This window comes from Tachysurus vachellii, chromosome 21 (assembly GCF_030014155.1).
Source record: "Tachysurus vachellii isolate PV-2020 chromosome 21, HZAU_Pvac_v1, whole genome shotgun sequence".
Taxonomy (NCBI): Eukaryota; Metazoa; Chordata; class Actinopteri; order Siluriformes; family Bagridae; genus Tachysurus; species Tachysurus vachellii.
Window position 1 is genome coordinate 7,549,497 of NC_083480.1, and position 26,040 is coordinate 7,575,536.

General features: G+C 38.6%; 2 protein-coding genes across 3 annotated transcripts; both read right to left on the reverse strand.

Moving 5' to 3' along the window:
* Nucleotides 1-23: 23 nt before the first annotated feature.
* cap1 (CAP, adenylate cyclase-associated protein 1 (yeast)) lies at nucleotides 24-8,998 on the reverse strand. Its single transcript, XM_060857112.1, has 13 exons — nucleotides 8,841-8,998; nucleotides 4,987-5,091; nucleotides 4,718-4,818; nucleotides 4,536-4,613; nucleotides 4,278-4,421; nucleotides 3,871-3,956; nucleotides 3,680-3,785; nucleotides 3,371-3,545; nucleotides 2,594-2,769; nucleotides 2,354-2,477; nucleotides 2,136-2,218; nucleotides 1,575-1,718; nucleotides 24-1,454 (listed from the first exon to the last, which is right to left on the reverse strand). The coding sequence occupies exons 1-13, from the start codon at nucleotides 8,962-8,964 to the stop codon at nucleotides 1,371-1,373; spliced, it is 1,530 nt and encodes a 509-aa protein (XP_060713095.1). The 5' UTR covers nucleotides 8,965-8,998; the 3' UTR covers nucleotides 24-1,370.
* A 552-nt stretch (nucleotides 8,999-9,550) lies between these two features.
* On the reverse strand, nucleotides 9,551-26,040 carry kiaa0319l (KIAA0319-like ortholog). Of its 2 annotated transcripts, XM_060897047.1 has the most exons (23): nucleotides 25,881-26,015; nucleotides 25,076-25,147; nucleotides 23,834-23,966; nucleotides 23,571-23,689; nucleotides 21,039-21,391; nucleotides 20,682-20,925; nucleotides 19,403-19,501; nucleotides 19,206-19,303; nucleotides 19,010-19,097; nucleotides 18,432-18,524; nucleotides 17,088-17,220; nucleotides 15,728-15,956; nucleotides 14,945-15,068; nucleotides 14,710-14,842; nucleotides 14,429-14,577; nucleotides 14,165-14,316; nucleotides 13,528-13,666; nucleotides 13,101-13,260; nucleotides 12,296-12,438; nucleotides 12,076-12,198; nucleotides 11,902-11,992; nucleotides 11,152-11,240; nucleotides 9,551-11,066 (listed from the first exon to the last, which is right to left on the reverse strand). In XM_060897047.1, exons 4-23 carry the CDS (start codon nucleotides 23,680-23,682, stop codon nucleotides 10,870-10,872), a joined length of 2,949 nt encoding a protein of 982 aa, XP_060753030.1. In that variant the 5' UTR covers nucleotides 23,683-23,689; nucleotides 23,834-23,966; nucleotides 25,076-25,147; nucleotides 25,881-26,015; the 3' UTR covers nucleotides 9,551-10,869. The 2 variants fall into 2 exon arrangements, with proteins under 2 accessions (XP_060753030.1, XP_060753029.1); XM_060897046.1 differs by lacking the exon at nucleotides 25,076-25,147 and having other exon boundaries at nucleotides 25,881-26,040.

The following is a 26,040-nucleotide window of genomic DNA, read 5'->3' on the forward strand; positions in this document are numbered from 1 at the left end:
GTCATGTAACACTGAAAGCAGTATGTGGGTGTGCACTTTATTTATGGTCAGGTAGCAAACTAAAAGCGTGGTATGGTTCCGCTATGTATAACATTTAGACTGGTTAAGTGTAGTCTCTGTTCTCTTTTAGAAAATAAAAGGGAATTTAAGCAAACTTATTACATTTGTTTTGGCTCCACATCCCTTGATTATTACAGGTAAAGGTTTATTATTAGCTGATGGTCACTAGGACACAAAGTATATTTGTGCTTCTGAAGCCTAAATTTGATAACCTGTACAATACACACTCACAAAACAGGAAATATGACTAAAAAAACGTGACTAGAGAATTCAATACTACAAAATTCAAACCAAAAATTACAGACAGAACAAAGTGACATTCATTGCAACCATTTTAATGGTATCTTACTCCAGTACTAATAAAGAGCAGAATTAAAATTGTTGACCAAATTTAAATAAAAAGACAAAAAAGAAAAAGAAATTTCACATGGCCTAAGGGCTATGAGAGGAAAAGGGCTTTTAAGAGGATTATGTAAAAAATAATGGCTGGTCTATTTGAATTTGTTAAGACTGGAATTCGACAGGAATTCTGCAGCTGCATTTATGCCTAAAAATGTTTAAAGAAAAAAAAAAAAAGACATCTTACATAATTGTCCACTGTCCTTATTGTACCTCTTATTTTCAGATAGTTCATGGAATGTTACTTTGGAGTGTTTTAGGGAATGTTCAATATGCTGGAATACAATATGAAATGGAAGAAATATTTGTTTATATTATTCAATATCTGTTACTTTTGCTTCAGTAGTAAGAGAAGGAAAATATACCAATAATGCAAGTATTTTCTCCAATAGTCATCTAATTTGGTTGAGAACACAAGTATTAGTTTCAATTACCACCAAAACATAAATAAGTTCACCTTCAATGTCTAGCATTGAATTCTTCTGAGAGAGAGAGACAATAGAAAATCACCCTAATCTGAACACAACTTCTAACCCTGATCATGTTAAGCAAATTAAACAAAAACAATTAGAAGACCAAAAATTAGACAAAAATAACTACTGAATATAAAGAATATATGCATCATTTTGGCTGTTTACACTTTATTTTCCTTGAAATGCTTAAAAACAGCAAAACAACTTGATTGTTGGCAACAACAATTGCTATTAAACATCAAATAGAATGAAAAGTTTCATTATGCTGCATAAAGCAAACAGCCATCTCATTGGCTGAAGGAATGTTCAGCCACACCTCTGATTGGCTAATGGGAAGTGTGGGCAAGATTACCATTTCAGTTTTGTTTGCCATTGGATAGTTGGTCAGCCAATCAGGTAGACATTGGCAAAAGGGGTGGAGTATTGTAGGTGAAACCCTTATCCTGCAATCTCTGTGGCCGTAGTGACCAGCTTTTTGCCATCCCATACAGTTTTGAATTGCTCAGGAACAGGGATCTCAGTCTGGGGGAAAAAAAACAAAAACAAGAAAGTAACAATAAAATTAAACTTCATTACCATATTGCACATTTGTATTTCTTGGACATTCATCTTATTCGTCACATAATTCACTCCATCACTCACAAAGTCTCCATCTTTGCCAGGCACCAGCACATTCATCTCTGAGCTCTTAGCACTGACGATCTCACATGACAGAGAGTCCTTGCTCAGGTAAACATGGCAACCATCCGTTTTATTGATGGAAATGGTTGGAACCTTGCCCAAAACCTGCATATACAGAAGACATTCAAATATGTAACAAGAACAGGTGTGCTACAACAAAGGTCATGTAAGGCCATCATGATGGATTTAGCATTCAAATACATTTCTTTTAAATGTATGTATATTAATTTTGGTTTATATGTTAAGATTCAGTCTTTAAGAAACGTATCGAAAAGATTAAATTGAAATAATGACTTATGCCACTTGTTTGATTTTCTTTTTATATCCAGTTTAAAACGTATTTCATAAATAAAAGGGAATGTAATTCATGGACTATATCATTCAGAACTATTTTGCCTGTATTAAACAAAAAGGGACATTTCTTCAACAACGGAGTTTCACTAGCTTTATATTCAGTGAACTAGACAGCCCTAATCAAATGTGTTCTCTATTTAGCTTGAGTCAGTTTATACACATACTCACCTGAACTTTAACATCTTTGCAGTTGATCACCTCCACAATACCAACAACATCATCAAAAACAAGACCCAATTTCTTGCAGTTATCTACAGAGAAAGTGACATGGTTGAAAAAAATTTCCCTCAAACTCTGAAATGAATTTTAGAGAAAGTGACATGGAATATAGTTTTTAAATATTTTGCACGTGTCTCAGTGAAGCAGGATCGGTGTTGCATACTTACCTAAAGTGATGGAGTTGATTTTTCCCTTTATCTGCAGAGTGCTGTTGTTGCACTTGAAGGCATAAACCACCTGTTTGAGCTCGGTGTCGCTGATCACAAGGCCCTGAGCACCTTCATGGTTCTCCTGTCAATTACATTGAAAAGCCAATAGAAATTGAGAAGATGGAAGCAGAGAAAAATAATCTCCTTAATGGCAGCAATGTTAATTCCGCAGTCTCAGTCACAATCCTTTGCACTTACCACTCTCCATTTTTTGCCGTCCAGCTCCAGCACAGGAGGCAGAGAGCGGGCTGGGGTAGTAGTGGCAGTTGGCCGGGCGGCTGAGAAAGGTTTGGGTCCTGACTGCAAGAGGCCTGCTTGAGACCGCAGGTTAGGATTCTTGTGGGTCTTCTGGTCATCAGACACATGCTTCAGCCCTGAATGTGTTATAAAGACACAGATTAAGGCATAGAAAATGACCTTGTCTTCAGCCCAGTACATTTATGACCACTTTATTGCATCAAATAAATTAACTGAATTGCAAATGACCTCACTGACAACTACACTATGACTATAGAGTTACTCCTCATATATCTGATGATTTATTTATTGAACTTGAACACACACACTCCAATACACACTCCAATACACACACACTCTCAAATACACATGATTAGATAATCATACTGTACATGTACAGCTGGCTTATCTGTGCCATAAATATTTCCATGACCGATACACCTTTAAAGTACATGGTAATAAAAGCAACATTCAGAACCATGAGGGGTAATAAATAAACCACAGAGGTTAACTTGTAGTTGTAATGTAGCTTATAAACAAATAAATCTGTTGATGTAATTGTGGCATGTACCTTTATTCAAATGATGTTTATAACAATCATAATCTACCTCACTTAATTTCTGTAAGCCTTTGAGACTGTTTGACCTTGTTTACAGCCAATACCATTAAAGCAAATCAGACAAAAAAAACACCATCATTCAGAACACACTACAGTAATGAGCTTAGTCTAAATTTTACCTTTAGTAATGTCAGCTCCCTTGTTGAGGGAGGCAAAGAGAGCATTACGGGTTGCAGGGCCTGAATCTCCACCTCCTGCCTTGTCCAGATCAGCAGCTGGAGGAGGGGGGCCAGGAGGAGGAGGAGGAGCAGCTCCACCGCTTGGAGCAGCGGAAGATGCTGAGGCAACTGGACCCTGTGGGACATACAAAACAATAATAATAATAATAATAATAATAACAATAATAATAATAATAATAATAATAATAAAAAACCGTTATAATTAGTAGAAAACCACAAATCAAAACAGGAATTAAGCCAAAAACTCACACTCTTGCTCCAGACCAGTCCGGTGGTGTGATGTTGCTTTATGTATGTTTGCAGCTCAGTCCAGATTGACAAGTAGGCTTTAACCCAGTCCACATGAGTTTTGTCCCTGTAGAATAAGACAGACAATTAACAAATGATTTAGGATAAAAAAATATGGATAAAACAATCAAGCAATAAAGAAGCCACTTTACTTGTCTTTGTAATCCTTGAGCACACGGTTTGTGTAGAACATGGCAGCATCCTGCATTTCCTTGACATAAGGACCTGGCTTAGGGGCCTAACAAAATGAAAGAGAGGTTATTTAGTTTTCCAACCAGATTTCTATTTATGTAAATCTCAACATTCGGGTTTGAACGACAGTGGAACAAAAACATCTCTCTCTAAATTCTAGATTACTGTTAAATAAAAAAATTTCAAGACACAAATGACTCAAGCTACAAGGCTGAAACACTGAGCCTTTGTCACCAGATCACAAAAAAAACATAGCATTCGGTCACACTGTACAATACTTTTTTCTGCATGAACGAATGGATTGTTTCAATCAAAAAACACAAGGTTTTGGTAAATGACCACACACGCATAGCGGGAGCACACTCACCATGGCGACCCAGCCGAGGGCAGGCACACTTTCGCTGACAGCAGAGAGGTGGTTGAAGAAAGGAGAGGTGCGGTTCTGCTCCCGGAACGACTGCACTTGCTGAATCAGTTTAGACACTGGAGCCAGCAGAGATGTCAGGACTGCCTAAGACCCCACACATGCGACAAATTAGACTTAATTAACTGCAACAAATCTGATTATCATTTAACAAAACTCAGTAGAAAGAATTGTGATCAAAGCTATGTAAATTTTACTTACATCAGAGGGTTTCTGGGAGACAGAGGCTGTCACCAGAAGCTGCCTCTGACTGGTGAAAGCTTGCTTCATCATATCAGCCTACAGAAAATCCAGATTATATACTGAACATGGCAAAAAAACACAGCTGAAGGTCACAAGAATTGTGAGTAAAATGGCTTATCTGTAAGCACTGATTTACATACATGCTTCTGAACATCGCCACCTATCTTCTGACTCAGGGTGACATATTCAGCAACAGGGCCAGAGATCACGCCATCAAAGGCCTCCACATATGCAGACACAGCTACAGACAGAGAACAGATCATGTTCATTCAAATTCACTGATGATTTTACTATGTAAAAACAGCCTGAGTTTGGCAGTCACATGTCTTTTAAACTCCAGCAAAAACACGTTTTGCACTCGATAAGTAAAAAGGAATGAGACTGTGTTTGCAGAGACAATTTGCAATACCTCCACAAGCCACAGAGCCACCTGTGCCTCCAGTGCTGGAAATAGCCTCCAGGCGGCCAACAGCGACCTCCAACCTCTGCACCAGACTCCCCAGCTCTGCCATGCCTATCAGAGAGAAACACACTGTTAGTGGGGAGAACATGAAATGACTAATCACGATCTAAAAGGCCAAACCTTCACTCAAATATGCTGACATTTCATAACTCTTTGTTGAATATACTGCTATTATAAAAAAAAAAAAAAAATGCAAAAAAAGGCAACAAAAGCACAACTCCACATAATATCACCCTAAACCACAGTCTGCAACATAATGTACTGTGAGACTCCCAAAATAGTGAGACATGTCACAACGTGCCTCTCAGAAGAAAAAAATGCACACCTCTGACTCTCAGAAGAACGAACGACTGCAAAACTATTCAAATTTTAATAAAAAACAACATTTTGGAGACAACAATGTCAGCTGCCTTGCCTACTGTTGGGAGATTGCTGAGCAGAATTGTCCTTATTTGCTTATTTATTTTGTATGCAAGGAAAAGCTTACAGTCTCATGCAAGAGAAACCTGATCCACCAATCCAAATGACTGACTCATTGTGTCCACCTGAGTGCAAGAAAAACACAGGTAACACAGGTGTGCCACCAACCTCCTAATTTTAACGATGCCTGGTGTTATTCTGTAGGGGAAACTCATATAGCAATTATATATCAGTTAGCAAGAGTTCTTTTACCGAGTGATGTATATGCATGCATACAAGCAATACAAGAGGATTCACAGTGCAGAGAGCTGAGGTACTGTGAAGCCTCTCAGACAGATCAGATACAAAGGGAGAAGGAAAGGGAAATTGAGAGAATTTGAATGTCAAAGCAAATAACCTGCAGACTTCCATTTTGGCCATTCTCACCGATCCCAAATGCACAAAACGTGACTTCAAAACTGTTTCCCCAAACTACAATTTAAACTCTCTTGATTCTCAGATAGTTCAAACGTGGAGGAAATTTATATTCGTCCACTGAAAAGCATGAACAAGGGTTTGCCAACACAAACAGGATAGGAAGTAAAATCACTAATACAACTGTTCTGTAGCTACCCTGCAGGTTTTTATTAAACAGCTGTAAAAACGTACAGACCGATGGGAGACTTTCAACAAAAGTGAGACAGTGTTTAAATGCAAGAACATCATTTAAATGTGGTCTAGAATTGCACTGGGTCCCAAACCCCCCCCCAGAAACTGTTTACACAAGCAAATCTCTAATTTGTTTCAAAAACCATGAGAAATGGATGGAATTCTTGGTCAATGTAAAGAAAAAAACAGCCTGGGGTTCAAAAGCCTCAGGCCTAAAATCACTAGCCTATAATGTTCAGTAGGAAACTATGTGGTGATGGTTTAACAGCCTTGGGGTTAAGCATATCTGCAAAAGACATAAAAGGACGAAGCTACAGTATAATGTGGACAACAAAAACGGGTCACTTGTGCCCTTTCTTGGAAGAAGTAGGACAAATTACATCCATTCTTAGAGCAGGCGTGCGAGTGGTGCCACATTCACTGCAGTGTTCAGTAAAGATTTAGATATATTAACCAGTTAGAATAGGGACTGAAATGAAAACTCCTGACATTATAGTAAACAAAATATTTAGAACATTTTACATGACTGAATATTTCATTTCAGAAAACACACCCACTCGAACACACACACTCAAATACACGAACACACACACGCACACTCGAACACGAACACACACACACACACACGCACACTCGAACACGAACACACTCGCACTCGAACACACCCGCACTCGAACACACACGCACCCGCACTCGAACACACACGCACCCGCACTCGAACACACACGCACCCGCACTCGAACACACACGCACCCGCACTCGAACACACACGCACCCGCACTCGAACACACACGCACCCGCACTCGAACACACACGCACCCGCACTCGAACACACACGCACCCGCACTCGAACACACACGCACCCGCACTCGAACACACACGCACCCGCACTCGAACACACACGCACCCGCACTCGAACACACACGCACCCGCACTCGAACACACACGCACCCGCACTCGAACACACACGCACCCGCACTCGAACACACACGCACCCGCACTCGAACACACACGCACCCGCACTCGAACACACACACTCGCACTCGAACACACACGCACCCGCACTCGAACACACACGCACCCGCACTCGAACACACACGCACCCGCACTCGAACACACACGCACCCGCACTCGAACACACACGCACCCGCACTCGAACACACACGCACCCGCACTCGAACACACACGCACCCGCACTCGAACACACACGCACCCGCACTCGAACACACACGCACCCGCACTCGAACACACACGCACCCGCACTCGAACACACACGCACCCGCACTCGAACACACACGCACCCGCACTCGAACACACACGCACCCGCACTCGAACACACACGCACTCGCACTCGAACACACACGCACTCGCACTCGAACACACACGCACTCGCACTCGAACACACACACTCGCACTCGAACACACACACTCGCACTCGAACACACACACTCGCACTCGAACACACACACTCGCACTCGAACACACACACTCGCACTCGAACACACACACTCGCACTCGAACACACACACACACACACTCGAATACACACACACACACACTCGAATACACACACACACACACACTCGAATACACACACACACACACACACTCGAATACACACTCACACACACACTCTCGAATACACACTCACACACACACTCGAATACACACTCACACACACACTCGAATACACACTCACACACACACTCGAATACACACTCACACACACACTCGAATACACACTCACACACACTCGAATACACACTCACACACACACTCGAACACACTCACACACACACTCGAATACACACTCACACACACACTCGAATACACACTCACACACACACTCGAATACACACTCACACACACACTCGAATACACACTCACACACACACTCGAATACACACTCACACACACACTCGAATACACACTCACACACACACTCGAATACACACTCACACACACACTCGAATACACACTCACACACACACTCGAATACACACTCACACACACACTCGAATACACACACACACACACTCGAATACACACTCACACACACTCTCGAATACACACTCACACTCGAATACACACTCACACTCGAATACACACTCACACACACACTCGAATACACACTCACACACACACTCGAATACACACTCACACTCGAATACACACTCACACACACACTCGAATACACACTCACACTCGAATACACACTCACACACACACTCGAATACACACTCACACTCGAATACACACTCACACACACACTCGAATACACACTCACACACACACTCGAATACACACTCACACACACACTCGAATACACACTCACACACACACTCACACGGCTGAGTCTCTCCTGCTATTTCCTGGTGCTGTGAATCTGCTCACTTTGCACAAACAGTAGAAATGTACAAAGACAACCACTTTCTTTTCAGTCGCACGATTTGAATGAAATACTCTGATTTATCACCACACATTCTGTCCTAAACGAAACACCCTGACTTCCTGTACACAAACCTTCTGAGCTACAATAAAAATAATAAAAAACACGCCTAACACAGCAGTGCCGTGTCACCGCCTGTGATTTCACCGCCTAACGGCTGGAAGCCGCCGCAGAGCCTCTTTGTCATGACCAGATTTATACCGTCGGTATATCACAACAACTCCGATTTTAATGACAGACTCATCACACTTCAACGCATTACATTACAAACTCATTCCCTTACCTTCGACTTCTAGCAAACGTTTATAAGTTTCAAGCGAGTTTTTTTCCCCCTGTCTAATCCAGTGGGTGTGTTTGGTCTCTAGTTTCCGTGTCTCTAGTCTTCCTGTATCTAACCGAGTTCCCATCAGCCACCGCGCGCCATTTCCTCCTCCTCAACAACGCACCGATCGACTTCCTTATAAGGGCAGAGGCGATAAAGTGAAGAAGGAAGAAATTAGCAAGCAGGAAGAACTAAAAAGAGGCAAGATAACACAAAAAAACACAAGTGCTGGAAGATAGTCAAGGAGAAATAACTAGACTGGCATTTGTATAGACTTGTAAATTCACTCCAGGATAAGATTCATAAGAAAATCACCCAGAAAGCCCCATAAATGTATTTAAAACATGTTAGCATAGATTTTGCACCAAAAACAAACCTTTTAGTGTATGAATGTGTATACATAAATTAGGTGGTGCAGCCAAAGTGCCCTCTTGTTTGTTCTTGCCCCTATGCAAACACCCAGGTTATAGTATTTACATTTGCTTCCTGGTTTTTGACTGTTGTTTTCAGACAACTCCTATATCCTGTATTTTAAAATGATGTATAATTCTAAAATCTACTGGCTATAGCTTTAGTTATCATCTTAAACTCTTAACTTAAATGGTACAGAATAAAAAAAAGACACTTCACACATTTTATAATGATTCCCCCCACACCATGAAAATCACAAATTGTAGAATCACATGATTTTAATTAAGATAATCCAGTCTCATCTGATGAAATCACATGACAGGGAGTATTTCGATAAAACACTGATTTTAAGTAATTACGTAAACCTCTTTTGTTTTTCTTCTTCCTGCCTTCAGTGGGGGTCTCGATTACCCCATTTATACATTTGTGAGAACAGCATCAATAGAATCAGTGTACATAAATATATCACAGTTCTTTCAGTGTTTACCATGTGGACACTGAATTCAAGTAGTCCAGTTAATCTGTAATCTAATATATCATCACTAAGAACAACATAAAAATGGATGTACTGAACACAAAAATATCACAAAAGCCTTTATCATCGACATTCTTAATCTGATCAGTGAGCATCAACATCTTCCAGAAAGGAACCAGTGAAAGCAGAGTAATAGTATAAATTGCACAAGGATCAGGTGACCAGTTAAAATAAATTTAAAACGAGACAAGACGTACAATTGTCATCTATGATCACACGGTTTATATGTTGAGGTGAGTGCCAAGTTCAGCTTCTTGTTCCCCTGTTTATTTTTCACGAGCTTAGATGCAAAGCTGAAGGCGAGATCCGGATTTACGTCCAGTGTATATTAATCTTTAATATTGTTATTTCTTTAGCAATATGGTGCTCTCATATCTGCTACAAACCTAAGCAGATTGCAGACTTCACTGTTGTTTGCTGGTGATTTCAGTGACAGGTACACACACTGCCAAAAAGGCCAGACAGTCAGATATAATACATGCAGTATTTTCAGTAAAATAAATCTTTCACCATACAATCATACATGCAGTCATACAACTTGGAAAAGACAGGTGCAGTGCTGAGGACAAGCTCTGGGTCTGCACTATTGCCACATGTTTAGGAAAACTGTATAGTTAATGGATGTTCAAGGCAGTGTTAAGAGGGGTTAGGTCAGTAGTTTATCAAAGCTTGATGAGTGAAGAGACTGTCAGACAGTCTCAGGATTGGGACTAAGTGTCTCTCTCAGAGAGATACTTGGTTTTGCTCAAGTTTCAAGTCTTTTAAGCAGCCTTAATTCTTTTACGTATTCAGTATCTCCTTCTAAAATATATTCTCATTGACCCTGGGGGTAAATGGCTCTACGCTTCAAAAAACATCTGACAAGATAGAGACAGCAACAAAGGAGTGAACGCCCTAGTTACCGAATCATCGTGTCTTCTGGCTCAGATTGGGAAGAGATTCAGAAAGGCTACACTTAGTCCTGTTTCCCTTACATACAGCTAAGTGGCTTCTAAGTGACATATCATTGTGGCATTCAAGGTCCATATCAGCAACGTTTAGTCACTATAGAAACTCTTCTCTCTGTTTTTTGGTTTTGTGGGGCCCTTGGCCATTGCGCAAGGAGCCGTTTTGGGGGCGCAGCAGGTGACCACGCTCTCGGTCAGTCCAGGGGACACCTGCTTGTCCATCATCACTGTCCAGGTCTGAATCTGAGTGCATGAGAGCAGATGAAGAGGGCGCAGGTACGGGTTTCAGCCGAGCTAAAAGAGAGAAAATGAACACCTAATCAAGATAAATATATTCTAGTAAGTTTATTTTCAGTAACATTTCCTGTAGCAGCTTTACCTGCTCTAGGTGGGTGCAGCTCCATGCTGTCTTGGTCTTCTCCCTCTAGCATTTTGTATCGACTTTTCCGTCTGACTTTTCCTTTGCGTCTGTTCAAATTATGCACACAGACAGATAAGGATATCTATCTATCTATCTATCTATCTATCTATCTATCTATCTATCTATCTATCTGTCTGTCTGTCTGTCTGTCTGTCTGTCTGTCTGTCTGTCTGTCTGTCTGTCTGTCTGTCTGTCTGTCTGTCTGTCTGTCTGTCCGTCTATCTATCTATTTATCCATCCATCCATCCATACTGCTCAATGCATTAGCATATTAATTCAGATAAAAAAGTGCTTTATAAAAGAATTATTGTTTATTATTGTTAAACAGTTAGTTTGTGTACATATGCAAAGTTGCCTCTTTGTTTCAGATTGCTTGTAAAATTAAAGAGTTCTGCCATAAAATAGGTCTGTGAACTGTAATTATACATTGTGAACTGTAATTATATTAATTATAATGTAATAATGTAATATGTAATTTTAGAATAAACACTTCAATTGATTGTCTTCTACAGATGATGTCACGACAAAAATTGCTAAAAAGTGACCATAAAACAAATGATATGCTTTTACTAATCATCACTTGCTGCTTACTATCCTGTTTCTCAAATGGACAATAAAGAACCCCATACTGTCCTGGAAGACCATGAACAACAGGCTTAAGTGGTCCGTTTCCCTTTTCCCATTTTCGCATTATTCTTCCATCTTTACCTGTTACAACAGCAGATGAGGCCCCATACAATGGTTGCAATGGCAACCACTATCATGAATGACGCTATTGTCACGTACAACACACTCCATTCTGAAAGAGAAATCCAGATCACTGAACTGGACAAATATTGAATATGTGATGTGATCGGTATCTATTAAGCATGTGTTGCTTACCACAGTTGCTCTCTCCATCACCCAGCTCAGTTCTGATGAAGTTTTCCATCCAGAAAGGGTGGCACACACAGCGACGGGTAAAAGAGTCACACTCTCCATGGCTTGAACAGTTTAGCTGGCAAACTGCATACATAATCCACACGCACAATAAGCCTTTAACTATAATGCACTACAAATGTGAGTCAAGCGGTGCATGTAATAAAGTATTGCTCCTACTAACCGACTGTGTCCACACGCCTAGCCTTGAAAATGAGGAAGTCATTTTTTTGCTTGTGCAGTTTGTTACGGAGTCCTGTGGCAACACTGTGACCAGATAGCGGCGAGCGCCCAGGTCCTCCAGACACAAGGAATACTAAACGAGTGCTGAAGAAAGTGAATGACACACATACAGTGGGTAAAATAAGTATTGAACACGTCACCATTTTTCTCAGTAAATTTATTTCCAAAGGTGCTATCGACATGAAATTTTCACCAGATGTTGTGTTCAATACTTATTTTACCCGCTGTACATAAATTCAATGTTCAGTGAATGACACAAGCTTAAGATTTCTCTTTTGTCATGGCTACAAAAACAAAACTAAACACATATTCTTCTATTTAATTCAACCTCCTTTAAAGCTTATAACCTCTAACCTCCTCTCAAGTCTTATACATAAATTATTCAAGTCTTATGTAAAAATACAACAATAATAATAATAAAAAAATGGGGTGTTATCTCTCATATATAACATCAATGTTTTTAGCATGAATTAGTGGGTCTGGTACATTTCATTATTTAAAATGTCCATGAACAATCTAATTTCCAGAAACAGATTTAACTGCCATGACAGATACCAATTAACCAGTAAGTAATTAACCATGCATCAATAAACATGCATGATTATATTTATTAACTTTTAAGACTGCTTGTGGCCAGAAAGGTGTACAAAAGATATGAGATGCTCTAAGGGCAAAGTATCCGAGGCTGGGGCAAAGAACATGATAGGCATTGCAGCAGGGTGGATTAATGTGGTATCTAGACAGACCTGTGCTCATTAAAGGTGCTGATCTCCCGTACAATGATGTCACTGTCCAGTACGCCCAGCAGAACAGCTACCTGTCTCAACAGCATGTCCTTTTGCCTGTGAGACACCTGAGATACAGCCACCTCCAGCACCAACTCCACTAGGTCTCGCTCCCATACATCTACCAACAAGAAGAGAAAAAAAACTAAAAATTAATAATCCAATCTTTACAACTTATTCTCTATTCCCTATATTTTGTACCATATCAGGAATTAACATAGACTTCTGATACAGTGCATTAATGAAATAGATAAAAAATGTCACTCCTTTATTATCAGCTTGCATTTTCATAGTATCTTCTTTGTGAATTTGAATTGAATACAAGTAAACATTTGTTCAGTGGTTGAGTCATTCATGTTCATGACAACACACAAACACACACACACACCTGGGTGCACCTCCACCATGCCAGTGTCGCTGCAGCTTTGGCCTTTACTGTCTGTTACAGTCAGTGTGAAGGTGTACTTCCCCGTCACCAAGTTGCCAAGAAACAGCACTGCCTGGTGGTCAGAGTTATTCAGGACATCCTTCCAAAGAAAAATGATATAAATAAATGAGATTCACATTCAAAGCATTATTTTCTTAAATATATATATATATATATATATATATATATATATATATATATATATATATATAAAGATGTTTTAGAATTTGTACACATTAAACATGAAAAAAATAAGCAAAACTAGTTTTACTGGTTAAAGTTGTAAACACACTTTACATTTTCTACTTTTAGCTTTCCCGTTAGGGGGCGCCATAGCGATTCATCTGTTTCTACCTAACTCTATCCTCTGCATCCTCTACTCTCGTACCAATAAACTTCATGCCCTCTTTCAACACATCTATATAAACACACTCTAAATGATACTTCAAAATATTTAACCTAGAAATGCTGATGAATGAACTCATTCATTGAAAAGTGCAATAACTAGCTCCTTCTAGAGTTTCTAGAGTTAAATAATCAGAAACACTGGCATACATGATGACCAGATTCCTATGCTCTTCCTATGAACATATCTCACCCCAGCTGCAGGACTGCTGTCATCCCTCTTCCAGAGGTAACTAGTAATTCCTTTATCATCAGTGGACCGGGAGCCATCCAAGAAGGCTGTACGGACAGGTAGAGTGATTGTGGGGCTGGACTGCACTTTGGCTATAGGTACCTGGTCAAACTCTGACGTCAGGGAGAAGTAAAAGACTTTAGAATTGTATTGTATGTTAAAATGCTACTGCAAGTGAACATTCAGAAGCATAGGTGGTGTGGTTTTTTCATCCGAGCTACATACCCTCACGAGCGATCACAGTGACCGTGTCTGAACTTTGCAGATCCCGTTCGTCCGTTACAGTCAGCTTGAAAGTGTAAATTCCCACCTGAAGTCCTGTTACCGTAGCAACCGAGCTATCTGCATTCTCTATCTTCACACCATCTGGACCCCTGCATCATCACACAGTTATTTGATGAAGCCACAGATTCAAGCACTGCTGTTGTATCACATGAACACATATGTATTTTTGTAAAGTGTTCATATACATGAGTCAAAGAGAATCAGACAATTATGGTACTGACTCTGTTTTTTCCCAGTGGTACTTGACAATTTTCTGGTCATCATAGCTCTTGCTGCCATCGAGGGTGGTGTGATCCACAGGAAGTGTCAGCTCCTTGTCTGGCCCTGTGTCTGCTACTGGTGGCTTGTTATTTTCTAATGACAGAGAATCCACAGCACCCATGCTCACGTATACACACAGTGGTTGGCTGAGCCTGGGTCAGTGCTATATGGTGCTCAGGATGTTATCAGACTCACCTGGCTGTACAATGACCATGACCTGTGCCGTGTCCTGCTGTCCAGATGAATCAGTGACAGTTAGTTGGAAGGTGTAATCTCCCTCCTGCATAGCAGATAACTGCAGAATGGGTGTCCGTACTCCCTACAGGAAAGATTTATATTTCAGTATTCTTTATGCAAGTTTAAATATCTTCTAAGGCATCCGAAAACACTTATCTACTAATTAATTCTGTATTCTATGGTACACCAAGACTATTATTAGGTACACCATTCATTTTGCAGGTGTCTTTAGAAGGATTGCTATCTAAAATGAGATGCTAAAGAAGACTCAGTCTTCTGTGGCTTTAGTTATATTATACAAGGTGGGCATGTATAATACATTCAGAAAGGAAGATAATCTTTAATCTTATATCATTTTCACTATTAATATCTTAACATACAATGCTGATTATTTTGCTATCTCTACATTGCATGTAAAAGTTATTGGCTTCAGCTATATTGTGCAATAGAAATACATAATAAAGATTATACAGTATGTACTAAAGTGTCAATGTATGTAAACTTGTGGTTGTGACTACAAATTTCTGTAAAGAATAATTAAAAGTCATCACCTAAAACTCACAACCTACAGATACACATCAATCCACCTTTAACTTCTTATGTTATTTCTTTATTTTGTAATAATCATGTTATAGTAATTGTAATTGTAATAGTCTTGTGCATCACTCAAGGTTTTTTTTAAAATAAACAACTTTGTAAGTAAACTGCAAAAAGTATATTAAAAAAACATCTTTTGTTTACCTGCATCTCCACCACCTTGCCCTTGCTCTCTGGGCTAAGTGACCATTCATAAGCCAGAGGCTCATGGTCGTCTGTGCTCTGGTTACCATAGAGAGTAATGGAGTTGCGTGGGAGGGTGATGACCTGATTGGCTCCAGCGATGGCTACAGGTGGGTAGTCCATCGCCTTGTTAACTGACAGCATAGCTTGGGTTGAGTTTTGAGCACCATCTGAGTCAGTCACTGTGAGGCTACAAAAATGTAAGAGTAAAGCTCAGTGGTTAAGGACTACTGATCGAAAGGTCATGAGTTCGAATCCCAAGGCCACTAAGCTGCCACTTCTGGGCCCCTGAGCAAGGATCTTAATTAACCCTCAATTGCTCAGCTGTATAAATGAGATAAATGTAAGTCACTCTGGGTAAGAGCATATGCCAAAATGCCGTAATTATAAATGTAAAAGAAGCTTTTAAAAAGAGATATTAAACCGTGTAAAGCAATTTTGAAAAATATGCAAACAGCCTGGTTAGCCATGTATGCAAGACGTCTGTCTAATACAGTCAATAAGTGTTGTATACAGAGCTAAGAAAATTACATCACTCAGACTTCTAGAAGTTTCACAACGGGATAACATTTAAAGGAGGTTAAAATGTTCATTCACACTTAAAACAGCAAACATAACTTGAAGTTTAACTAGATACAACTTACAATAGTAACTATGATAAAGTATCCAATAGTTATTATTGTTGATAACTGATTAAAAAGAATTGGTTGCTATTGCTATTTAGTGCTTTCTGCTCTACATAACTCTTTTCTTGCTGGAATGTATCTGAAATTACAGTGGTGCTAGTGGGTTTTAATTTGGTGTAATCTGAACCAAAACACCTCGGGCTCTTACTGATACTGTGAAGTGTGTAAGCGATATAGCAAATGGCCCAATCACAAAGTGTTTACTTCTAGCAACAGATTTACAGGGTGTCTCCAGGTATCAAGTTAAACTGACTACTGAAAACTCTTTGACTGCGATAAATTAAGGCCAGAATTACAATGATCACACAACAAATATATAAAAAAAGGAATATAAACACCAGCAAGCAACCCCTGGTTTGAGCAACAAAAACACAAGTTGGTGTACTGTTTTTGATGAATGTCCCATTACTATTATATACTGTATTGTTGCACCTCTAAAAATGATGAAGTACTCATCAATTAGGTGAAGAAAAGAGAAGTGTCATATGACTCTTCCACCACATATTAGAAAAAAGGAGGCAGCTGCTGACATCTACAAAAGCTCATCACAGATCCCATTGTTCATGCTTATAATTCAAATATGTGGAGTAATTTATTAATTAGGTTTCAGTCTGACCCTGCTGAAATGCTTTTACCTGAAGGTGTAGTTGCCAGGGACAAGGCTGGTAAGGGTGAGAATGGCTGTATCTGCTGAGACCTTCTCCTCTCGGAGCGGCCCCTTCACCTCTTCCCAGTGCCACGCCACTATCTTATCATCATCAGTGCTTTCTGGATAATATACATACATACACATTGTCTGACTTAAACTATTCCACCAAAAATTCTAACACACTTTTGGTGCTTTCATATTGTTAAACAATTATAAAGTGTTAAGGACAAGTAATAAAAAGATACAAAGCTTTTAAAGAAAATAAAGACATAAAATCTGGCCAAGTATGGTTTGTATAAAGGTACATTTTTAGCACAAATGTTAGGACAAATGCGCACAATTTGTCTATTTTATCAGCTTTAAACAACAATCTTTTAGAATAAAGCATCCAAAGTTTTTTAACTGGTGGTGCAGTGTGTAATTCTCAAGAGTGTTGTGTAAATTTGTACTGCACATGCCATAGGGCCATTGGAGTAACTGTAATTTTAATATCTGTATTAAGCTGTCAATACATCCGTGTTGTGTACCATATTAAAGTTCTATTGCTTCCAGTCAACGTAATTTATTTATTTATTGTTAGAAAGACTTTTAAATGCCTGTAAAAAATTAATAAAATACCAGTCTTTAAAACAGATTATAGCACATGTACCAGTTAGTAAATGGCAACATTATATAAACCTGCATATAAACCTGACTGTCTGGTTTGTTTAAGAGCGGATACACATATAGCTATTTGCCTATTTAAATGATACAATAACCAGTTTTTGTAGAAGTGGTGTATAAACCTTTAAATAAATTGTACACCAGTTTTCACTAAAATGAGCTTTTTGTTTCCTTGTACCCATGTGCAATAACAAATTGAATCTAATCTAATCTTATCACCTTGTGTCACCACTCAAAATGCGTCTCAATTGGTGGATCTCTGGCAGACTTTTGGTTCAGATATCTGACTTGAAAATGCCATACAGAAATATACTGCCCATAAACACCAGCTTAAATGTACAGTATCTGCATTACAAATATTTTTAAAACAGTGGCAGAAAATCATTACACAATCTATCCAATGCAAGACTTTACTGAACAGAAAATCAATCACAAAAACAAAACGGGACTATATTTATGCTCCTAAGCAGTATTACCACCATATAGTGTTGCCTGTATGTTTGAAACCCAATATGCTCATTTAACAGATCACTGGCCAAAACCCCAGCACTTTAGATTACAAACAAATCATTTCGTTTTCATTATAAGCATTAAGAATCGATTCTAAGTATTAATAAACGTCTATTTAAACAGTGGGGTTTCCACAAGAGCAAAAACTGATACTCACGGCTGCCATCAATCACAGTGGAGCTCGTTGGTAAGGAGATCTCTTGGTACTTTGGTGAAACTACAGCAACTGGTGGCTTATTGACTCTTGGCTCTGTGGAAATTTTTTTTATAAAAATGGAAAAAGCTTAGACTATTCAAATATTTTATAAAGCAGCTTGCTGCAGAAACTGATTTCTAAAAATATCACTTAAGTCATATTCATGGTGTCCGTTTCCCCAGGGAGCAAATATAATAAACTGTCACCTCTAAATGAAAACTTTTCTGCAGTCAATCAATTCATACCAGTTGTAGATATCATTATAGTGAACCTCCTATAGAGATATTTCTGTTTTTCATCCAGATACAATGAAGTCCATGTACCATATCAACTACATTTTAAAAAAGATAAAGTAACCAATTTGAAGACCATGACGACAATTAAGACCCTATTTAATTTTTGTTTTTCCCTGACCTACGTTTTATTACAAACTAAAAATATTTTAGAAACACCGCTGATGATCACACAAATTATTGTTTTTTGCCCTGTCAGTAAGTTGCATTTGAAAAAGTAAAAAGTAAACAAGTAAAAGCAGTCACCTGGTTTAACTGTAACATTCACATAGCCTTCACCATGTGCACCATCACCATCCACAATCACCTCAAACTCATACAGACCCACAGTCAGCTGAGGAGAAAAAAAAACAAAACTAATCAAACAAAACTAATTGTATTAAATGCTTGACTGAATGAATAAATGAATGAATGAATAAAATTCTAATTATTATTCTTTAACCTTGCTTAGTTTGAGTGTGCCGCTATGTTTTCCTTCCATTTCTCCACTGTAGTCTTTAGGGTGTGTCCTCAAACGCCAGTCAAAGGCATAGTTAGTCCCTAAAAAAAGAAGAAAAAAATAAAAAAAACATTATACTATTTAATAAATAAGACACCATCACAGAGGAGCACACAAGTAATTCAATTGCAGTAAATTACCTGCAGGGGGTGCTGGCACTACAAAAGCATTCAACTCCACTTCACTGCTTGGAAGAGTGACCTCCACATTGTTTCCAGCAGATACCACCAGCTCCTTCACTGTTTTGGAAACAAATCAGGATTAGGATCAGTATTTACTGATAAAACAAGTGAAATGCAAAGCAAAATTAGATTTGTCTGAATCCTGGGTCCAGAATACCAGTGAGAATGTGACATTTTATTAATGTATTTAGATCAGTTGTCTTATAAGGCAGATCTTTGATAGCTATTGAGGTTCCTGAAAAAAACGTGGCTAAAATTAGGTATCTTCTACATGATGTGAAATGTTTTAGGTATCTTCTACATGATGTGTTACATGACGTAAAAATGTGTGTTAGTCTGTGTGTAATGTGTGTAAGAGATTTGCTTTATATTCTTATCACATAGCAAAGATCTGAACAGTGGAAGAGGAATCAGTTATCAATCCTTCATTTTCTCTACTCACTTTTCTTGACAGTTAAGTAAGGAAGAAAAACTTCTATTATGGTATGTGGACGGAAGACTATGGTAATGAAGATCCGTTTGTTTAAAAGTTTGTTTAAAACCAACCAAGTACTCTATTCTTTGTTCTCTTATGATGAATAATCAATGTATCCTTTTAAATATATTCATGCAAATCCCGAGAACCATTTTTTTGCACTCTGTAACACTCTTAAGAAAGTTTGGGTAATGCAGGAGTATCTATCCAGGATCATTAATCAGTACTTAATATTTTAATATCAATACAAATATCAAATTAATATTTGCTTGAGACACATTCAAGTGTTAGTAGTGACTTCTTAAAGCAGTGAATTTCCACCACATTGCACATGCAACAGTCTCTAAACCCAAAAAGGTCCTTGGTGACAGAATAAAGAATTACTGGGGACAATAGACAAATATTATAATAAATATTCTGTAACTAAACCAACCTTTTAGAAATAAATTGTTATGTATACAACACAATTTGTCAGTCCTACTGATAGAAAGATGTTTTGACACATTTAAAAGATGGCCAGATTAAGGTACCTAAGAAGGCAGCCTTCTTTGCAAACTTCTAATTCAGACAGCTTCTTACTTCTGAATACAATCCAAGTTGGCAGCATTTATACCCATATCCAGCTTATCAAAAATGGCCATGGAAACCTTACATTTCCTCCTGCAGAAAAGCCTTTGCAGTTTTACAAAGTATAGAGCTCTTTTTGAAAACTCAATGTAATGGTGTAACAGTACAAACTCAATGTAATGGTGTAGCTCATACCCGGTGGAGTCCCTGCTGGGGTGGAAGAATAAGGCGCATTTGTTGGTGACCCAGAACTGCTATTGGAAGATGAATGATCCATATTGTCTTCTGGCAATGTTGAATTCTGCCAGGATGATAAAGTTGCCTCCTCTCTGCTGCTGTTGACCGGCTCATTCATCGCTTTATTGGCTGATTCAGAGAATAAAATCCCACTAGCTGCACTCGCTGGTGTTGTAGAGAAGGGCTGAGTTCCCAATTCATCCTAGGTTAAAGCCAAAAAACTCATACCTTGTGCAAATCCTAAGAACCATACTTAGTTAAACATTTTTTTACAATATACATAATAAACTAATAAATAAAATGATCAGCACTTACATGACTGCTGTATTTGTGCCCAGGCCCTCCATTAACATCAGCAAGCAATGCCTGCCGTGGAATTCTCCCCTTCTTTGACTTATTCTTGTCGAGCAGCTGCAGGATACCGAGAGAATTGATGTGTGGCTGTGGCAGAGATGAGATTTCACAGCCATTGGCCCGAACACACTTCAGCAGGACACAGTAGCCCCCAAGGCTCCAGACTGCACTGCACGAGGGTTCCAGGCAGCATGATTCCCAACAATGAGTGCCACCTTGGTCTACTGCCAGCGGCTGCCAGCCTAAGCCAATCACACTGCTGCAGGGGATCCCCAACACACCACCTGACACTCTGCACATACCCGCCACCACACCTGAGAGAGGGAGAGAGAGAAAAATTGTGTAAATTATTGCCACTTGTTTGATTATTGGCACATGCATTATGTACAAAATCGTATCCATGTCTAAAATGGTCTCTGCTGCTATCTGGTAACTGAAACCTTTCTGTGAGATAAAATTAATCTTAAAGCAGAACTGAAAGAGAGGATCCCTCAAAATGGCCAACCCTAAATGACTTCTGATGCTATCTACTCTTGTCGCTTGTACAGTGCACTTAGATATTTAATGGAGTTTGGTTAGAAGACCGTGATAGTATTTTTTAGATAGTATTGAGGTATGCCTCAATTATATGTTAAGGCAAGCAGAATGACACATTCAGAGACTCTCATGTCATGAATGATTCACAACCACATTTTTATATATTTAAAAGATTATTCTTTTGCCTCTTGCAATCATGTAGAAAAAATAAACACTGGTCACAGTCTCCAGAAGTTGTAAATGAAATGCTTGCAATATAAGTGCTAAGAAGCCTGGAATCAAGACCTCAGGATATCCCTCTAAAGGGATGTCTTAATTGCTAAGATACTTTATTAAAAACGTGTGTGCTTATTAATCTGATTTAAAGAGCCAATTCTAGGGTATAGGAGCCAATAACAGCAATAAATCTCTTCGGACACCCAGCAAAATTTTGCTAAAAGTGGAACAACATTGTCATGATTCAACTAAAGTAATCTTGGTTTTTTTATACCGATCAAAACAAATTATACAATAATTTTGTACAATCCAAGTTTGTACTCATTTCACTTTGAATGTAAACATCAAACGACAGAAATAGGGAAGAGGAAATTTTTCTTTTCATAACAAAAGCTACTCATATCCTTTATCACAGAACACTAACAGCTTTAAGTTGCTTCACTTAGCAACATTTAATTTGTTTCCTTCCCAAAAAGGCAGGATGTGACACTGCGGCAATGCTTTCGACCTCTTTATTCTTCTGACTCAAAAACACGCAGCACAGTCCAAGGAGCTCCGAGCAGCATTGGATCACTATTAAAGACACGATGATGGCAGTTAAAGGCCCTGGGGGTTTAATTTAGAGACGGGACACACTGCAAGCCTTTCTCCCAATTCCCCCTCCGTGAGAAAGCTGCTCTCTCATGCACAAAGCAACTATTGTCCTCCCTGAATCGAACTACTCAGTCCGGGTACCATCAGTCTGTGACTGTAACAACCATTTAAACAGATATAAAATCAGCAACAATGTAATAACAGACAAAGAAAGATGACGGCACAAATATTTTAGACAACTAAATAACAAATAAAGAAAAAGAACAATGGAGCTGAACAGTGAGGTTCCAGAAATAAAAATGGCAATTTAAATTGTGATTATTAAAATGTGATTCCCTGTTCATACTGAAGCCAAAGAAACCGCTGGTGAGTCTGGTTTCAAATAAAAATAAATAAATAAAAACTGAAGTGGCAGAGATTGACCATAATCACCACATTCTACAGACTATTGGTTATGTTATAGGGTTATGAGGAGTTTTGTTGTGGTGACTAGCAGTTGGTTTGTAGGTAATCAGCTACTATAACATAAATTTAGTTAATATAAATTTACTTTAACAGGTCAGCACTAATAACACTCTGATAACCACCAATCATGAATTATCTTCAGGAGACTGAGCTGCTTTTTGTGTCCTTAGTTTACATAATAACGCACAAAATTATTTTATCTAGGTTAAATTTTTTAATCAAACATGTTCAACTTTAGGTATGACATTATTTATAAAAATAAAGACAAGGAACAGCTATTTCAACTAAAACAACAAGAAATATGTTACTTATGCAAAGAAAATACAGTTAATGCTGCTAAATCAGCTTAAATTATTAATTATTATTAGTACACCGTTATCTCAGAAAAGACAATATGTACCATTACTTTTTCACAAATTTTTCAAAATAAGCAGTATAAGATCATGATTCAATTAATTTCATTTTTGGGGTTTTTTTTTTTTTAACAAAATGACTACAAAATGTACTTCTGAAATGAGGGTCTACTTTAAACAAGCTTAAAAAAAGTCATGAAATGAATAAGCAGCTTTTTAAAAAAAAAATACAAAGATTAAAGCCACAATAAGGCTGCATGAACCATGTGTGTTTCCACCACAGTGATATGGTCTGCATACAAAATCAACATAAGTAAATCTAGCTTACCAGCAGGAGGGCATAGGCAGAGCAACCAGCCCAGAGCTAGAAGGAAGTGCTGACTAGATCTTTTCCAACATGGCAGACCACACCAGTGTGTTCTTTCTACTGCATGCAGCATCTTGACACTAAGAACAAGGAATCAGATAAAGGAGAAAATCAATTTCTCAAACTGGACAAATGGGACACAATTTGGGCATTAAAATACAAAATGAAAATGTTTTAGTGTAACAATAGTAATTAATATAAAATACCCCTATGGTTGAAGATACCTTTTTTCCTAATGGAAGACTGCAAATGGAGGATGGTGGGAGGAACAGGGTAAGAGGTGAAGAGGGGTCCACACCAGCACCTTGATGGACCAGAGCGGCATTGCACTCCTACACTGGAAGATTTCACTGGTATCTGAAATAAATATAGTAAATCAATGGTAATAAAACTTCCCTGTACTCTTAGACATTACAATGCTGAGATCTAAACATACAAAAAACAGGTGCTAAGTCTAATATGGACCTGGGTAATTACATGATAACCAAGTGAGGTTTATTTGCCCTGCATACCCAAGTGCTGCTTCTGAAGTTCTACACTGTTTAACAACTTCTCTTACACCTTGGTTGAAAAATGTGTTAAAGACGATAAAGAAAAACTTCTAACATGAAGCAACACTGGGGTTTTTATGTGACAAATGAACCCGTATGGCCACAAATCAATGTATTAAGGCAACGCAGTATGGAAAAAAAATTAACATTCTCAAATATGTGAAAAACAAATAAAGAAAGAACTTCTGTAGTCATTAATTCGCTTCCTACTCTGCAGGATGTGACGGCGACATAACATTACAATCCAATCTTTAATCTTTTAGCCTCATGGTACACGAAAATATTTGATAAAACACACCTCATATCCTTTTGAGGTAACTTACAAAACTAATGTTTAAACTCTCACTGACACTCAAGTCACTAAAATATTTTTCTACTTTCATTGATGAAAGCAGATGGAAGCAGATCTGAGCATAGACCCACCTATAATATAAAGTATAGGTTGATGTCAATGCACAAAATGTAATACAGTATAATACAGAGAGTGAACTACTGCTTATAAGAGTTAGATTAAACCATTAAATGTAACTATAAATGCATCAATTGTATATTAATAAATTTAAAACTGTAATCAGGGGTAAATTGCTATGGTGTACAAACAAGAACAAGCTATTTACATTTTCACAGAAAAATACATCACAATCTATATTTTCTTTTTCAACATCTAGATTTAGGCCCTTTGTGGATATATTAACCTCCACTCTTTTGTGAAGGATTTCTGTTTGAGGATGTGCTCATTCAGCTATGAGATCAGACTCTTATGTTGGGTGAGGAGGTCTGGGCAACAGTCTGCATTCATCTTACAGGTTTTTAGTGGGGTTGAGGTCAGGGCTCTGTGCAGGACACCTGAGTTTCACTCCAACCTTGACAAATCAAATACACCCTGTCTCTCTTCCATCCATGTTGTATTCTCACCTTATGCTTCAAGATCCTGTTCCTGCTCCTGGCTCTGGACCCACTCTGACCCTGACCAGTGTAGTGCAGTTACTGAAGATTAACGAATGAACTAGTTTCAGGTTTTTTTTGGTTAGAGAGCTCTCATGGTTTTGAAAGCGTTTACTCACGGTAAACATTTTCCCAATGCGCCTCATGTTTGTGAACAGGATACACCCCAAAGAGAAACATTATACACTCAGACCATCTGTGAGATTAAAACACCTGAAGCATGGAATAGCGTGTCAAAAACAGACAAGATAAGGAATTACAGTCATATATTTATATTTATAGAACTAATATCTCCATGTACACTTAATGTCAAAATGGAACAGTGCATAGAAGAGTCCTACATCCTGACAGCTCCTCCAGATCATCTTAATCATCACTGATCAGGTTCAGGGGAAAGAATTTTCGGGCTGATTAACAAGCAAGTCTGTGTCGTATCACGTTTATCACGTGTTAAAATATTGCTCTCCAATATGAACACGACCTGCACTTGCAGGTGATCATGAAACTATGTTACAGAGAAAAAAAAAACAGTAGCATTCTACAAAAAAATCTCATCAGTGTCAATCAGTGTCAGCTTTAGATGAGATCTAAAGCTATTCTACAACAATCAGAGCCACACATGATCTGTCACAATAATCCGATCATGGTTACTAACAGCTGTTTGTTTCTAGGCTATAAAACACCTCGCTGCTCAGGTACATCTCATAAAGCATCATTGCTTACAATACACGTGACATTATCTCTTGTTATAAGCTGATGAAACAGTGTCACTCACCTCCTTAGTGAGATCCCTGCTACCGGTGAGTGTTCAGTGGCATTTACACTGCAGGTTTTCTCGGATCCTGTACGCGTCCTGAGGTCAAGCATTTCTCCTGTACCTTCACACGGAAATAGCACGGAATCTACTTCCGCCCTCACTGACACCTGCTGTATCA